The sequence below is a fragment of the Leptonychotes weddellii genome, chromosome 12 (assembly GCF_054177405.1).
Source record: "Leptonychotes weddellii isolate Sample4059 chromosome 12, ASM5417740v2, whole genome shotgun sequence".
NCBI classification, from domain to species: domain Eukaryota; kingdom Metazoa; phylum Chordata; class Mammalia; order Carnivora; family Phocidae; genus Leptonychotes; species Leptonychotes weddellii.
Genome location: NC_138380.1, coordinates 14480431 through 14497537, shown reverse-complemented (window position 1 = coordinate 14497537; position 17107 = coordinate 14480431). Strand labels below are relative to the sequence as shown.

At 41.5% G+C, this 17107-nt stretch overlaps 1 protein-coding gene and 1 long non-coding RNA gene across 3 annotated transcripts in view; one reads left to right on the top strand and one right to left on the bottom strand.

The window, feature by feature from the left end:
- LOC115944897 (uncharacterized) overlaps window positions 1-7222 on the top strand; it is a 42112-nt gene extending 34890 nt beyond the window's left edge. The window contains exon 3 of the long non-coding RNA XR_004079398.2: window positions 7129-7222. This is a non-coding gene — a long non-coding RNA (uncharacterized LOC115944897). The remainder of the gene's footprint in view (window positions 1-7128) is intronic.
- The window catches only part of PTN (pleiotrophin), an 88848-nt gene continuing 77402 nt past the window's right edge, over window positions 5662-17107 (bottom strand). The window contains exon 5 of one of the 2 annotated variants that reach the window (XM_081800031.1): window positions 5662-6411. In XM_081800031.1, the coding sequence (XP_081656157.1) occupies window positions 6359-6411 (53 nt within the window). In that variant the 3' untranslated portion in view covers window positions 5662-6358. Of the gene's footprint in view, window positions 6415-17107 lie in introns of both variants that reach the window. The other variant, XM_081800030.1, reaches the window with a different exon arrangement.

The following is a 17107-nucleotide window of genomic DNA, read 5'->3' as shown; positions in this document are numbered from 1 at the left end:
CTGTTGAGTTTGTAGGTGTTCAGAATGGTTTGATCCCTATCCAGCTGAATTCCTGGGACCAGACTAAATCCAGGTCTCCTACTCCTCTGCCATTTTGGTCCTCCTCCCATTTCGATGGGAGGTTTTTATCCTTTCTCTGATTGATGTGATGTATCAGGTTGATAGATTTGCAAATATTGAACCACGCTTGTATCCTGGGAATAAATCCCATTTGATCGAGGCAAATGATTTTTTAATGTATTGTTGGATTTGGTTTGCTAGTATTTTGTTGAGGATTTTAGTATCTATGTTTATCAGAGATACTGCCCAGTAATTTTCTTTTTTGTAGTGTCTTTATCTGGTTTTCTATCAGGGTGATGCTCACCTCATAGAATGAATTTGGAAGTTTTCCTTCCCCTGTTGTTTGGAATAGTTTAAATAGAATAGGGATTAAATTTTAGGTAGAATTTGCCTATGAAGCTATCAGGTCCTGGACTTCTGTTTTTGGGAATTTTTTTGATTCAGTCAGCTTGCTAGTAATCAGTCTGTTCAAATTTTCTATTTCTTCCTGATTCAATTTTGGTAGGTTATATGTTTCTAGGAATGTATCCATTTCTTCTAGGTTGTCTAATTTGTTGGCATATAATTTTTTGTAATATTTACAGTTGTTTGTATTTCTGTGGTGTTGTTTGTTATTTCTCCTCTTTCATTTGTGATTTTTATTTGAGTCCTTTCTCACCCTCCCCCTACTTCTTTTTTGATGAATCTGTCTAGCGGCTTATCAATTCTGTTGATCATTTCAGAAACCAGCTTCTGGTTTCATTGATCTGTTCTATTGTTTTTTTTTAGTTTCTATATCACTTATTTCTGCCCTAATCTTTATTATTTCCTTCCTTCTGCTGGCTTTAGGCTTCATTTGTTGTTCTTTTTCTAGCTCCTTTAGGTATAAGGTTAGATTGTTTGAGATTTTTCTTGCTTCTTGAGGTAGGCCTGTATTGCTATAAACTTCCCTCTTAGAACCAATTTTGCTGCATCTCAAAGGTTTTGAGTCATTTTTTTTTCATTTTTGCTTGCTTCCATGTACTTTTTGATTTTTTTCTGGTTGACCCATTCATTATTTAGTAGTATGTTATTTAACCTCCGTGTATTTATGATCTTCCAGATTTTTTTCTTGTAGTTGACTTCTAGTTTCATAGTGTTGTGGTCAGAAAAGATGCATAGTATGACTTCAGTCTTCCAAAATTTGTTGAGACTTGTTTTGTGGCCTAATATGTGTTCTATTCTGGAGAACAAATGTTCCATGTGCACTTGAAAAGAATGTGTATTCTGCTGGTTCAGGGTGGAATGTTCTGATTATATTTGTTAAATCCATCTGGTCCAGTGTGTCATCCAGAGTCATTGTTTCTTTGTTGGATGATCTGTCCATCAATGTAAGTGGGGTGTTAAAGTTCCCTACTATTATTGTATCACTATTGATTCACTCCTTTATGTGTGTTATTAGCTGCTTTATGTATTTGGGTGCATAAGTATTTACAATTGTTATATCTTCTTGTTGGATTGTCCCTTTTATTATTATATAGTGCCCTTGTCTCTTTTTACAGACTTTGTTTTAAAGTCTATTTTGTCTCATACAAGTATTGCTACTCTGGCTTTTGACATCCATTTGCATGATAAATGTTTCTCTATCCCCTCACTTTCAGTCTGCAGATGTCTTTAGCTCTGAAATAAGTCTCTTGTAGGCAGCATATAGGTGAGTCTTGCTTTTTTATCCATTCCATCACCCTACGTCTTTTGACTGAAGCATTTAGTCATTTTACATTCAAAATAATTATTGATAGATATGTATTTGCCATTTTGTTACTTGTTTTTGTAGTTTTTCTCCAATCCTTTCTTCTCTTTCTCTCTTTCATGGTTTGCTGGTTTTCTTTATTGATATACTTGGATTCTTTACTCTTTTTTTGCATATCACTGTTTTTTGATTTGTGGTTACCATTTGGCTTATATATAATATCTTCTGCATGTAAGAGTTTGTATTAAGCTGATGGTCACTTAATTTTGAACTCATTCTTTATTCCTTTCCCCTCCACATTTCAGATATTTGATATCATATTTTTCATCCTTTTATTTTGTGCTTCTCTTGACTGGTTTTTACAGATATACTTTTTTTTTTTTTTTTTTGCTTTCATGCTTCTATTTTTATTTTTACTTAGGGTCTTTGTTTTCTACTCACAGAGTCCCCCTTAACATTTCTTATGGGGCTGGTTTAATGGTCATGAATTCTTTTAACTTTCTTTGTCTGCAAACTTTCTCTCTCTCTCTCTCTCTCTCTATTCTGAATGATAGTCTTGCTGGATAAAGTATTCTTGGCTGCAGGTTGTTCCTTTTCAGCAGTGAATACATCAGGCCACTCTTCTGGCCTGCAAACTTTCTGCTGAAAAATCAACCAATAGCCTTATGGAATTTCCTTTGTATATAATTGCCTTTTCTCTTGGAAACTTTAAAATTCATTCCTTATCTTTTTTTTTTTTTTTTTTTTTTTTTGCCATTTTAATCACTGTGTCTAGGTGTGGATCGCCTTGGGTTGAATCTGTTGGGGGAATCTCTTTACCTCCTGAATCTGGATCTCTGTTTCCATCCCCAGATTTGGGAAGTTTTCAGCTATCATTTCTTCAAATCCATATTCTGTCCCCCTTTCTCTCTCTTCTTCTGGCATCCCTATAATGTGATTGTTATGCTGAGTTCTCTAAGTCTATTCTCATTATGCGGTATTTGTTTGTCACCTGTTTAGCTTGATTGCTTTCCATTACTCTATCCTCAGGTCACTGATACATTCCTTTGCTTCCTGTAGTCTACTACTTATTCCATCTATTGCATTTTTAATTTCAAGTATTAAGTTCTTCATCTCTGATATTTTTTATCTCTTTGTCAGGGGTCTCATTGATGTCCTCCATGCTTTTCTAAGTCCAGGGAGTATCTTTATGATCATTACTTCAAATTCTGTATCAGGCATATTATTTCTGTTTCACCTAGATCTTCTGCTCTGATTTTGTCCTATTCTTTCATTTGGGACATATCTCTCTTGTCTCTTCATTTTGTCTACCTCTCTGTGTCTGCTTTTCCTGTGTGTTAGGTCAGTCAGATGTGTCTTCTGCTCTTGCAAGTAGTGACTGTATGAAGAGGAGGTCCTGTAGTGCCCTGCAGGGCAGTGGCTTCTGTTCACCAGAACCCGGCACTTCAGGGGAGTCTCCTACTTGTGTTGCTTGTGTCCTGCTCTTGTGTCTGAGTCCCATTACCTTTCAGGCCAGATGTCTGCATGGACTCTCTGTTGTGGCCAGTGCTTGCTCTCTGTGATGTTCATGAGAGCCAAGCATGTAGGGTCTCAGGAGGCATGACCACAGAAGGACTGAGGGGCAGGGCAGCAGTGTTAGCAAAATTTGCACTGAGCTGCTGGTCCCAGGTTGTATCCCCTGCAGCCTGGTGGCTGCCGCGGGCAAGTCCTCAGAACTCGTGGGCAGAGCACATTGCTAGTGAGGTAGGTAGCAAGTGTCTGTGCCATGCCACCTCCCTCTGGTGGCTCTGTTTATGCTGGGGGGCAGGGGAGGAAGATAGTGCCTGCCAGCTCCTTTGTTCCCAGAGGAGTCCCCCCAGCTCTCTCTGAAATTACTATAATCAGATCTCCCTCCTGTTGTGCATACAGTGGCTTCTATGTTGATTCTCCTTCGGTTGTTGTCTCTTCAGGGGCAGAGACCCAGCTATTACTTTCTATCCTGGCTCAACCAGTGCTAACAGTGCTAAGTCAGCTGACTTTTAAAGCTCCAGGCTCCCAGTCCCACTGGTTATACAGACTCACAGAATTCAGCCCCTCTGGTTTTCAAGGCCAGATGTTATGGAGATTCATTTTCCCTGTGTGGGCTCCCTTGTGTTTTCCCCTCTCTGTGTCCACAGCTCTCTCCCTCCTTTGGTCAGCTCCAAACCACCATGTCTGCTCTTCCTAACCTCTCTAATTCCTAACCTCTCCAACAAGGCTGCTTCTCTACATTTAGTTGCAGAACTTGTTCTGCCAGTCCTCGGATAGCTCTCCAATTTATTTTCTTGCATATGAGTGATAACTAGTTGTAAACGTGGGGCGGAGTGAACTTAGGGTCCTCCTACTCTGCCATCTTCCCAAGCCTCTTTTTCTATCAGAGCTGATTTCTTTATATTTTCCTTTCCTGCCTCAAGGCTAAATAAACTTTAAGGTAAAGTCCATAAAATTCAGAACATTTGGGAAGAAGAGTTTGCTGGAGCACTCTCTGAAATGACTGATGATGTCTGCTCCTATTTGTGAGAAGCAGTGATTTTTTGGGGGCTTGTCCTTTTGTATTTATGTTTTCAGTACTTCAGTGAGATCTAGCAAGATGTTTAAAGCTGGTGCTGGGGTAGAATAATTCTCAAGACTTAGAGGAAGTTTAATTTCATAGCCTATGCAACAGCAATTAGCATTCCAACCCTTGCTTTAACAGAGAATCACAGGGTTATTTTATGGTTTGTTAGGAATCATCCTCCACGCCCTGTGAATGAAGGGGATGCCATGATCATTTACAGGGCTGCTTTTCCTTTGGGAGATTTTGTTCTAATTTACCTTCGCTCATTACTGATTCATGAGCTGCTGTTTTGGCTAAAGGATGATGGAGGAGGAATATTAGGTGAGAGGCTAACAAAATTTGCTACAGACTCTTCCACCATCTCTCTCCTTATGGGATTTGCTATAAAAAACCCTACTCAAGACTTTCTTCTCCTCCATCCCTCCCCATGAGTGCTTTTTTCCTATTAAGGTCCTCTTGTAAAAGGACTGCATTCACGGTGCATGTTTCTGTCATTTGCTCTTTACAAGGTGCTCTGCTTTTATTAAGCACCAGTCCATAAAATGTTCTGGGTTTTTCTGTTCCCCACTGGCAGTTGATTTTGACTTAGTGGGGAGATAGGAAACCCCTCAACATTTCTAGCTCAAGTGGAGTCTTTGGTTAGATGGCAGAACAGTTTAGCTTTGAAGGCTCTTTGCTGCATCATTAGACTAGTTTGTAATTATTTTATGGTTAGCGCAAGGTATGTTGAAACTATTATTTCTGAAAGTGGACTTGGAGTTATCTTGGTAGATAGGTGTTTGTTTATTGAGTCTTATCACTTTAAAATTAGAGGTGGCTTTTTCAAGTGTAATACTAGCTAATCTCAGCTGATTTCTGAAGTGTTATTTTTCTGAATACTTGTTTATTTAAAGATTGTACTTGGAACCCAGCAGATAAGGGAGTTGTATAGATAGTCCTTGGTAGATACTTGGTACATATAGTAGATAATAGAGTAGGAATTCTTGGCTTATGGAAACCAAGCACAAACTACTATTTTGCATGTGTTACTCTGTTTCTGATTTGGATTACGTGAACCCACCCAAATTTATTCAACATAAGAGGAGTGTTTTTCTGTTCCATCAAACTCTAGATTACTTTGGGACTTTTCAATTCCATAGCACTAAATGTTGATAGTTAAAAATATACAGATGTACATGTACATCTATATACCTAAACTCTCTAATATTTGTGCCCAAGAGTGATTGATTTTAATTAGTTTGTATGATAGCAGGTTGACTGGGGGGAGTGCAGGGGACAGAGAAAGAGGGTTACAATATCAAATCACTGCACACAAAAGCACCCTTTTTCAGCATCACCTTGATTTATTTTCCTAGTCTTTTTTTTTTTCCTTCTGAGGAAAAAAAAAAAAATTTCATCAAGAAAACAAATGTTCCTGCCAAAGTTAAAGAATTTCTTTTAATGCTTTTCTTAAAAAAAGTCAACATTGAATTAGAGCATGCTGTGCCCCCTTCCCCATTTTGCTGACCAAAGTTTTTTGTTTTTTAATCCACTGGCAGAAAACAAGATATTTTCCTCCGATAGGATGATTATATTTTATTGCTGCTTTGTTTAGTATAGATTTTTCTCAATTGGGAAAAAAAGTCTAGGTGAAAAAATTATCTAACAAGAAAAGTAGTTTACATGGTCATAACACGTAAATTGCTGCCAAAAGAAAAAAAATGTAAAAAAAAAAAGATTTTAAATGTAAAATATCACATAACTTCAAAAAACTTACCTCAATTTTCTACCATGTATCATGTACTATAAGTCAACTTTCTAAATAGGATTACAGTCCTTTATTATAAGCCCCTAGTGGTCCTATGGTATACATTTAAAAAAAACACTACTACAAAATTTTTCTGTTCTGTTTCTGCCTATTGTGTACTTAAGCTATAGATAATTTTTGAATAAAAAGCCTACATAGGTATAAATGCAATAGTTAACTGATCCTGTTTGCTGATGTCCTTTTCATGTTCCACAGAAGGTGGCATCTATTAGTCCAGCATCTTCTCCTGTTTCTTCCCCTCCTTTTTCTTTTTCTTAGATTCTGCTGTGATAAAAAAAATAGAAAAAGAAGCATCGCATTAGTAAACAGTGGGGGCACTTTTCTTATACAGTAAACCCTTGAACAATGCTCAGGTTGAGGGCGCCAACCCTCCGTGCAGTCAAAAATCTGCATGTACTTTGTACAACCCCCAAACTTAACAGCTTACTGTTGACTGGAAGCCTTACTGATAACATACATAGTCCATTAACACATATTTTGCGTATGTATTATATACTGTATTCTTACAATAGAGCAAGCTAGAGAAAAAAGTTGATATAGTTTTATAAAAAAAAAAAAAATCACATCTAAGTGGACCAAGCAGTTCCACCCCTCATTTTTCATGGACCCACTGTCACTTTCCAGGAATGAAATGATTAGATGGAGAGACAAGGTACATGTGCGTGCCAGGGGAGTGCCTAGAATAGGCCGGAGTAACACAGCCGTCCTCATGTGAACCTCCTGTAGATGCCGGTCATCTTATTGGTTGCCCCCATTTGATAGAAAAAATACTGAGGGTCCTGCTTAGAAAAGAGAAACAGGGCAGACCTCCCTGAGAGAATACACCAGGATACTCACTGCTCAATGGAGAGCTATAAAAGCTCTGCTTAGCCCCTCACTCCCCATACGCCCTTTCCATGGGGCTGTTGATAAGCATTTTTCCTGCCAATTTCAAAGTGCCTCCTCTCCTGATTTGCCCTTTGCTTATATATTTGCCAGCTATTCATACTTGAAGGACCAGCTGTGAAACACATGGAGCTTTGACTCTATACTAGTCTTGGAGGAAGCAAATGGAATGTACCAACCTGGGCTACACCAGGTAAGTAAAACCATGAGGATTTAAATCAAAACATCCCCTTCTTTTCCATTCAGTCATCGTGCTGTCTCCCTTTGCCTAGGCAGAGGAGAATGCAGTGTAGAGTAGGACATGTCAACTTGGGCTCCAAAGATGAGAATGGTCAGAATCACTAGGTTACCAAGTGAAAGGATGTTGCTCAGTGTTTGTAAGATCCTTCCCCCTGTTTGGCCCACAATAGTGGTAGAAACATAGGGGTTAGGTACAGGCTCTGGAGTCAGACGGCTGGCATGTAACTCATAGCTCCAGCACTAAGTTACTTTGAGGCTTCCTCAAAGCCAATTCATGTATTTGTGTCTCAGATCTCTCATTTGTGAATGGGCATACGAATTGTACCACTTTATAGAGTCAATATCCATCTTAAATGAGTTGTAGAAAATCCCCTGAGCACAGAACATGGCAAAATAGCCTGTGTCTAGGGGCGCCTGGGTGGCTCAGTTGGTTGGGCGACTGCCTTCAGCTCAGGTCATGATCCTGGAGTCCCAGGATCGAGTCCCACATCGGGCTCCCTGCTCAGCAGGGGGTCTACAATAATGGCCAGCAGGGATTGTTTACTGGATCACAGGGCCTGTGTCCAAGAGGGGCCTATGGGATATAATGCCAATCATGTATGTTATAAAAACCCAACCTTATACTTTGGGCAGAGCTTGAACCTTTTCTTTCTTGTCCTCATCACTTCTAAGTTTGAAAGTCCATTGTATACTAGTTGAAATAATATTCTATACAAAGTAATTGTCCTAAGTTCCCTTTACTCAAGTTTCAAGAGTACACTGTACACAATTACGTCAGGAGTTGTTGCTAACATCCTGCTAAACCACTGTTCACAGAAGACCGTATCTATCATCTACATCTGTGTCTTCAGTGCCTGGCACATAAGAGCTCATGAAATACCTGTTGCATAAAAGTGAAGAAATGAACACCTGGATGGGAAACAAAGAGTCAATTCATTAGTATATTTCTCAAGGAAAGTACGAGTGTAAATTCAGTCAAAATCTTGCCGTATTTCAGTACTTCTTTAAAGATACTTTATGAAGAAAAAAATTACATATATCCATGAACGTTACCAAATTTCTCAACCCTTTCCCCTGTCTTTAAATAAAAGACTGAATTAACTCTGAATAAAAGTTATGTCCCATTTTAGTAGCCTATCAAGCTCACAGAGTAATCTGCTGAGCATGAGGGTCACGAATTGGCTCGGAGCAGAGCTACACCAGCGTAAAGCTAGTGCTTGGTAATAGAGTCACATAGCGGCTACTCTCAAAGGTTTTAAGAGCCATTGTGATCAGTATCCCGATGTCAAACGGTAGGGCACCTTAGTTCACAGTGAAAAGAGCCAAGGCAACAGAAGGAAGTACACTCACGCCATGCTACATGTCACTCTTCCCCGCAGGGATGGAGGCTGTGAAGCCTCAATGGATGCAAACAGGAAGGGAGCCACTGTGGAAATGTGAGCACAAAGGGCACCTGCTGGAAAAGTGACTGGTTTTGTTCCCTTGGATGATCCCTACTGGGACATCACTGCATTCATTGAACACTCAGTGTTGCTCTTGGTGTGTTTTAACTTCCTGGATTTATAAGCCTTCGTTCTTTCTCTGGCCAGTTTTTGAGGTGGTGGAGGATAGTATTCATCGTTCTCTCCTGGTATGTGTGTACCTTGTATTAAACAAAACAACCTGTGTCTTTAAGTGTTCAGAAAGTCCTAAGACTTATACCATAGAAAGGATCAAGCCTCCTCATATTGCTATGAACCACCTGGAGGGCCATCTTGACTGTATTCTATTTAGAAAACTCAAGACGATGCAGAGCAAGTTCTGATAGGGGAGAAAAGAGGCAGTAAGGAAACAGGAATTAATATGAGTCATGGTACACTAAATTCTGAACCTATACATTTTAAAAATTCTGATTAGAAAACAAAATCCTTAAGACGTGGCATATGGCCCTTTGTTTAGTAGGGCAATGAGGAAACATTGAAATTCTCCTAAAATCATACTAAGAACGAAGTCCTCAAAGAATTGATTCTAATCCAGATCTTCCATTTACCAGCCCTGTGATGTTGGGCAAATTGATCATTTTGCATCTGCTTCCTATAAACATCTGTTTCCTATAAACTGGGGATACTAACACCTAGTCTGTCCTCCTCAGAGGGCCATCATGAATATCGTGTGAGGTTACCACCTCTAATATCCTATTTGACCACTACTGTTCAAAAAACACTCATTTAGCAAATATAACCCTATATCCACTATATACCTGGCACTGTTCTAGATGCTGGAATATGATGGCAAACAAGACAAACTCCTGCTTGCTGTGAGAGTCTTTAAAGTACTCTAAAAGTATGTATTTTTTTAAGAGTCATGGGTATGGTGCGCCTGGGTGGCTCAGTTGGTTAAGCGACTGCCTTTGGCTCAGGTCATGATCCTGGAGTCCCTGGATCAAGTCCCGCATCGGGCTCCCTGCTTGGCGGGGAGGCTGCTTCTCCCTCTGACCCTCCCCCCCGTCATGTGCTCTGTCTCAAATAAATAAATACTTTTTTTTTTTTTTTAAAGTCATGGGTATGTGACAGCTTATTTTTATGACCTTAATGCCTATTTCTCTTCTTCCTTGTTGACTGTGACATCATAGATGCATACGATGTAAAAGAGTATCCACAGGGAGAAAAAGAATGAGATTTAGCCTGAAGGTAAGACCGACATTCTTCTTTAAAATAATTACTTGTCTGGTTTTACTCATTGGTTTGGAACAGCTGAACGTCGGTGTGGATTTTCCCTCTGAGTCCCAGGAGAGAAGAGCAGTGAGGAAGGGGATCAGAAGTGCTTCCTTTGTGAGGCCTTTAATCCACGGTGTTCTCACTTGTATACAGTTAGAGAAGGAAGACAAAGGGTGTGTGTGGTGGGGTGGGGGTTGAATTTGATGTTCACCGGCTAAATTTTGTTTTTAACTACTAAATAAGCCTGAAGAGAGGGAAACATAACTAAGGCAAGGGAAACTGCATGTGCAAGGTGTGCGTTTCTGATACCGATGTTAGGGTGTGTGCACGCATGTGCGGTTGGTGTCCCAGTCATTATGTGTTGTCACACCTGCTAGTAATGGGGACTCTAACTTCATTCTCCTGTCTTTCAAAGTTTGAAGAACTCTACGGAGTTAGGCAGAGTGATATGCATACACACACAACCATGGAGGGGGGAATTAACGTTGGGTTTCCTATGTTCAGCAAAAGCATCTGCCCCTTCCTCAAGCGGTACACCACTCTGAAGACCTCACACTTCTTCCCTGTGACCTCCCCAACACAGATGCACTGACTTCTTCCACCCTCACCACAGGAAAGATATATTTCTGCTATCATATGTAAATGTTCAAAAGCTTGTTTCTGCAAGAATGAGGGCCCAGGTAGAAAATCTGTCTTATTATCAAATCTTATAAATTATATTGGTGCCCTAAGCCAGAAATGAAGTGTATTATTAGCACATCATTACTTTCTCTTATCATACCTGATGTTCAACATTACATGACTGGTGCTACTGAAAAATCAAATTTTGATTTATGTCAAAGGGGAAAATTTGAAGTCTAGAATATTTAAAATTTCAGTAGGTACAGCTCCGTAAGTCATTTCTTATTTGCTTCTCCAACTGATTTTTTTTTTTTTTGGTCCCAACTGATTCTATGTATCAATTGTTATGGGCTGAATTATGTCCCCCTCAAAAATTCATACTGAATTCCTGACCCTCATACCTCAGAATGTGAATATACTTGGAGAGGGTCTTTATAGAGGTAATTAAGTTAAAATGAGAACATCAGCATGGGCCCTCATCCAATATGACTGGTGTCCTTAGAAGAAGAGGGAATTTGAACACAGACGTGCAGAGAGCGAAGACTATGTGAAGACACAGGGACAAGATGGCCATCTATGAGCAAAAAAAAAGAGATCTGAACAGCTCCTTCCCTCACAACCTTCGGAAAGAATTGACCCTGCAGAAACCTTGATTTCAGCCTGCACAACTAGGAGAAGGCAGATTTCTGTGGTTGAAACCACACTGGGTGCGGTACTGTGTTGTAAGGAGTGCTAGCGAACCCACACATCAGTGAATTAGATTTCACGCTTGCATTTCTGTATAGCTTTCAGAGTGCCCTCATTAATTACAGAAGTGCAAAATATATGTCAGTTTACTGTGTCTTAAATGTGTCCCCCAGCATTTTAAATATACATCATTTAAGTATGTGACTTTGGTAGTATGCAATATAGGATTTTAGGCCCCCTTAATAGTTTCACGGATGCTCCCTGCAGTCGCCCGTTCACCCGTCTGCATGTGTGTCCTCCAGATTTCCCCACCACCCAGTTCCTCTCGCCCCCATGCACCCGGCGCTCTGTCTAGGAAGCGGCCAAGGTTAGACTTGAAGAGGTGCCCCCAGACTTCTCTCTCTTCAGAGAAAAGCCTTCACAGCCGCTTAATTTCGTGCTTTTCTGCATCTGGGTGAAGATCTGAAAATATGCTTTTCTATGAATGAAAATAATACTCAAAAGCCTTGCAAGAGCAAATGAATATGTGAACCCACAGTAAATAGCTCCGGGTCTTGTCCCCTGTGTGCCCGAGCAGTAGGACACCGGGGACAGTTTTACCTGCTTTCTGCTCTTTGCATTTCTAATGAGCTCTTGTACAAATATTGTTTATCCCTCTAGAAAAAGTCTGTCGTTCGTTTTTTTTTTTTCCTTTCCCTGCCTCTTGTGCTGAGCAATAGCTAGCCTGCTGTGATTTCCCTGATGCTTCCCAGAGGCCTCGCATCGGTGCAAAGCTGGCTGGAGTCCCTGAGAGTACGCGAAGCGTCTCCCCTGGTTCCCAGGACAGCAGGGCCTCAGATCCTTGTGAAGCACCAGAGTCGCTGTGACCCTCACCGCACCACGGCGGCAATCCTGAATCCAGCTCAGGGCCTGGCCTGGGAGGCCGCTGGGTAGCAGGCTGCACTGCACCGCTCTTACTCTACAGGAGTGTAGCCCCTTTAAAGGACCCCAGCTTGAGAAATGTACCACTAAAGGTTATTATTTGCTTTGGAGCACTTAGTACACAAAGGCTTGAGCCAAAAATGATCTAACACAACTCAATCATCAATGACCCCGAACATGTGTTTTAGGATTACTGTAGAAATACAATCCAAAATTCTTAATTTCTTTCAGAATATCCAAAGAGATGCCATACACTCAGTTTGGGAAGCATTGGTATGATAGAAAGAACTCTGGAAAAGGACTGTTCAGAGTTCAAGTTCAAACCTGACCCCTCTCTCGCTTGGTGACTTTCTGCACATTGCAACCTTCATGTCCTGTTTGCAAAATGGGAACGAAACTCCTTGAAGCTCCTGTGAGGATTGAGACAATGCACGCTAACAACTGAGTGTGACAGCAGTCACATCATAAATCCTCAGCGGAAACAACTTTGAGGTTGCTCAGAAATGCTCATGATGAGCGCTACAACTTAAAACGCAAAGCACACGTTTTCAGTCCAGAAGAAGTCAGAAGGGAGAAATGCAAAAGCTGCAGGGGGCAAAGAAAGAAGGTCCCTCAACCCAGGAACTCATTCGTGTGACCACTCTTCTATTTCGCAGCCTTCCTTCATACTCTGATTCTATAGCTGTCGCGTGTGTGCACAGCCCGTGAGCCTCTGAGCGTGGACTTTACCAAGGGAGATGCAACCAGACACCCAGAGTGAAGTAAACCCGACAAATATTTATAGTCCCTAGTTCTCACATCTGTCCCAGCTATGAGGACTCAAAATCCTCTCATAAGGATGGGAGTAAAACACCCAGGTGACTCTTCTTCCAAACAGTGCCCCAACAGTGATTGCTCTGTCGGTTCGGAGCCAGTGAATGAATGATATGCTCTAGTGAGCCCACCCAGGACAACTGGGTCGGATGCTTCAATGATTGACTGACTGATTCATTCATTCAAATCAGTGCTATTCATTGAATTCCTCTCATGGACTAGGGACTACAAAGGTGAACAAGCTGTGACTCCTGCCCTCAAGAGGTTCGGGGCTGAGAGGCAAAGACGCACTCACTACAGAGGAACGAATGAGTGTCTTATCAGAACAGCCAGGCCTGCCGAAAGGCAGCAACCTAACGCTTGGGAAGGGAAGCCTTGCAAGTTTTAACCCTGATCTCTTTTCTAGTCCTTGAACAAAACAAAATCTGTTTGGCCTCCAGGACTTTGAACTTGTCCTTGTTTCATTTAGAAACTAGTATGGCTAGCCCCTGCTCTATATTCAAGACCAAGTTCTAAACTTACTCTCAGAGAGGCTTTCCCTGGTTTCTCTAACTCAGCCGCCCTCCCCGCCCCCAGCCACTCGAACACTTGGCTCTTCAGTTTGTAAGACCACTTACTCCAATACGGAGTAATCCTTTTAGTTCCTAATGGTCTCTGTCACTATTATCTACCCACCACCCCCACTAGAACATAGCAGTAAGAGGGAAGGAAACCTGCTTCATATCACCAGCACCTGACATACTGCCCACTCCACTGTGGCGTGGCTGGGGCAAGGATCAGGTGAGAAGCCAGTCAGGTGATGCCGGAGCATGGCGTGCTTAGAGCCAAGGTCTGATTCTATTGCTGATGGGAAGCCAGGACAGAAGAGGGAGTTTAGGGCTGAGTCTGAAATTCATTCTTTCTTCGATAAGAAACTGAATACCTGTATGGGGCGCCTGGGTGGCTCAGTTGGTTAAGCAACTGCCTTCGGCTCAGGTCATGATCCTGGAGTCCCTGGATTGAGTCCCGCATCGGGCTCCCTGCTCGGCAGGGAGTCTGCTTCTCCCTCTGACCCTCCCCCCGCCTCATGTGCTCTCTCTCTCAAATAAATAAATAAAATCTTAAAAAAAAAAAAACAAAACTGAATACCTGTATGTATTTGTATTAGCTGTACAACCTCACACTAAGCGTCTAACTTCTCGGACTCAATGTCCTCATATGTAAAATTAGGAATGATGATGGTAACTATTTCACAGAGTTTTTGTGATTATTAAATGACACAGTGTTTCCTCAATATACTAAAATATCCTCCAAACATACAAGTCTCTCAATAAATATTAACTGTAATTACTACTGTTGTAATGGCCATAAGTTCTTTTGCCTAAAAAGGTACGGAGGGCAATACCCACCTCAAGATTTTCATTTGGAAGGAAGGAAATAGTTTTAAGAATACCGCACATTTATCAAGCATCGTTACATATTCACTCCATCTTGACAATAATGAGGTATTCATTGTAGATTTTAGTTTACAGAAGACAAAACTGTTATGCTAATAAGAAAGGGGCAGAACTAGATCTTCTCACTTCAACTACAGTATCATGAATGGGAAATACCTTACAGATGTTGAAAGACATTTCCACAGCGGAATGAAAACGAAATCAAACCTTAAGACCAAAGTGAGCAAGGGTTTCCCTCTGATCAAGGACCAAATTCCCGCAAGGTTCCCCAGGCTTCTCTTTCTGGTCAGATGCAAGGGCAGCAACCACCAACCCTGTCGGGGTCTCAGGAAGAAGGGAGCCAGTCCCAGGCTCCCTTCCACCTCCCTCAACACAGTGGAGAGTCTCTCAGCCTAGCAAAATGCATCCGCAGAGTAGTGGCACACTCATTGCTAAGGGATGGCAGAGCCCAGAGTCTAGAAAGAAATGTTGGGAACTTCTTTTATCTTTAAAAGAAGCAACAACAACAACAAAAATCTCTTGAGCAGGGGAGAATTGAGAATGCTGGGAGTAATCACTTTACTGACCCCCTTTCTCATTTATAATCAGCTGCCAAGTGCTATGTCCTGCACACAGCTGAGTCCTACATTGAAACAGTTGCTGTTCTTTTGATCTTTAAGGATGAATTGTCAAACCTAAGAGAGGGCTAGGCAACTGTCCAAAAAAAAAAAAAGAGCAGCAAGATGGTAAAGCTTTGAGAAATAGCTGGGAAGAAGTAAAAGGAATTGGGGTTCTCAGGAGCAGGGGAAATGTAACAAGGCTCTGGTGACAGTTAATAGTGAGACCGTTAACACGGTTCCCTGGCCCACCTGTAGCACAGACACGCATTCCGTTGCTCCCACCTCGCCCTGTCCCAGGCAAACCTGGAGGCCGACACAAATGCCATGCTCACCTGTCAGTATCCCCCCAAAAAAAAAAAAAGCACCACCCCTCACAATACCCCTTATTTATGTATCTTGTTTAAATAATAATGACTAATAATTTCTATTTGGACAATAACAAGATTCTAGAATGTTCTAAGATAATCATTAGGCCACATCTTCTGTAGTCCCTAGGAAAATCTCATCTCGTACAAAGCCTTCTGCACGAGCCCTGATTCAGCCTCAGCTTAGACTCTGCACTCCAGTGGTAACTCCCAGAAGCCTGCTCCACTGTTCTGCACCTGCTCACTCAGACGGGACTGCCTGGAAGGCCACGGCTCTCCCACAGGTGGGCCATGTTGCCAGTTCCTCTTAGCTTGACCGTCTTCTCATTCTGTAATGAGCCCATCCTCCAAGGGGACCACTGAGAGACACTGCGGCTTAGAGACCCGTTCTTTGCCCTCTGAAGGGTTCTGTGCTCTGATCGTTTATGCAGCACTTTTGGCATAGACTGGCCATGGTTCCCACTTTCTTCACTTGTCCACAGCTCAATTATCCCCACTTTTTTTCCCCCCCAAACTGAAAAGACCATAATGACTCAACAACAACAACAACAAAACAACAAAAAACTACCTGTGGTTCCAACAAGGAGAGACCTAACTCGCTCTACAGTGGAGGAATTGTCCCGATATGAGATTACTCTTGGCAACGTCTTTTCCAAGAAATATCATCAATGCCTCATCTAGGCAAAAGGAGTAAGGGTTAGGTCTGATGAGGACTTCAATACATTCCAACATTCCTGCACACTTCCTGGCCGATTGCTCACTAAATACCAATTCAAGACCCACTCGCCTGCTCCTCTCATATTTATAGGGAGAGTTTTGAAAGTTAAAGATACATTTCCCAGAGTCCCTTGCAGCAGGATTTTATAGGTGCCCTAGTTTCCAGCAAGCAGGCACACTTTGAGTCTTAGAGGTAAAAGTCAGCAACCAGGACAAAAAGCGCCAAATTTGGGAAAATTGGGTATTTTGGCAAGAAGGGAGGCAAAAGTGTCTAGTTTCAAGGGAATGGGTATGGTGTTCAATTCTTAGCATATGTGCTGAACTGTGGGTAATTTTAGCAGCAGGACTTCTGCTCCATCAGTCACGTTTGGCATGATTAGACATTTCTCTTGGATCTATTGCCTTCTGCTGCAATCCTGCTGGACCCAACTCAAATCCTCTGGCCCTTCTGGAGATTCTGTGAGCTATATAATACCCCTGAATAACCCCTTTCTGCTTAGCTAGCTAGAGTAGACCTTGCTGCAACTAAAAACCTGGACAGATACAGGATTTGCTTAATTAACAATTGTAATTCATACTCTCAATCTCTTTTCCTGAAAAAATAAAAATCTCCAGTGTCCAATGCAACTGCTCGCCAATTTATCCCTGGTAGATTCTGGCAGCAATGAAGCAAATTCCAGTTACAATCTTTCAATCGCTGACCTCTCCGGAGCGATCCCCCATCCCCAGGAAAGCTATATTCTAGTTATGCACCTTTCAATTCTTATGTTTACATAAGAATATCAATATTCTCTCTTCTCTGGGTATATAATACTAAAACCTCTTCTCAGATTAAGTGGAGTTTCAACACAGGAGAATCTTCAGGTAAGAGTTTCCAACTTGATATCTAGTGTCACTGAAATTGTACCAAGGTTAGAGTGTGGAGTTTCTGCAATATTGACATAACAACAGGAAGAACCATTTCTATCCAATGGACT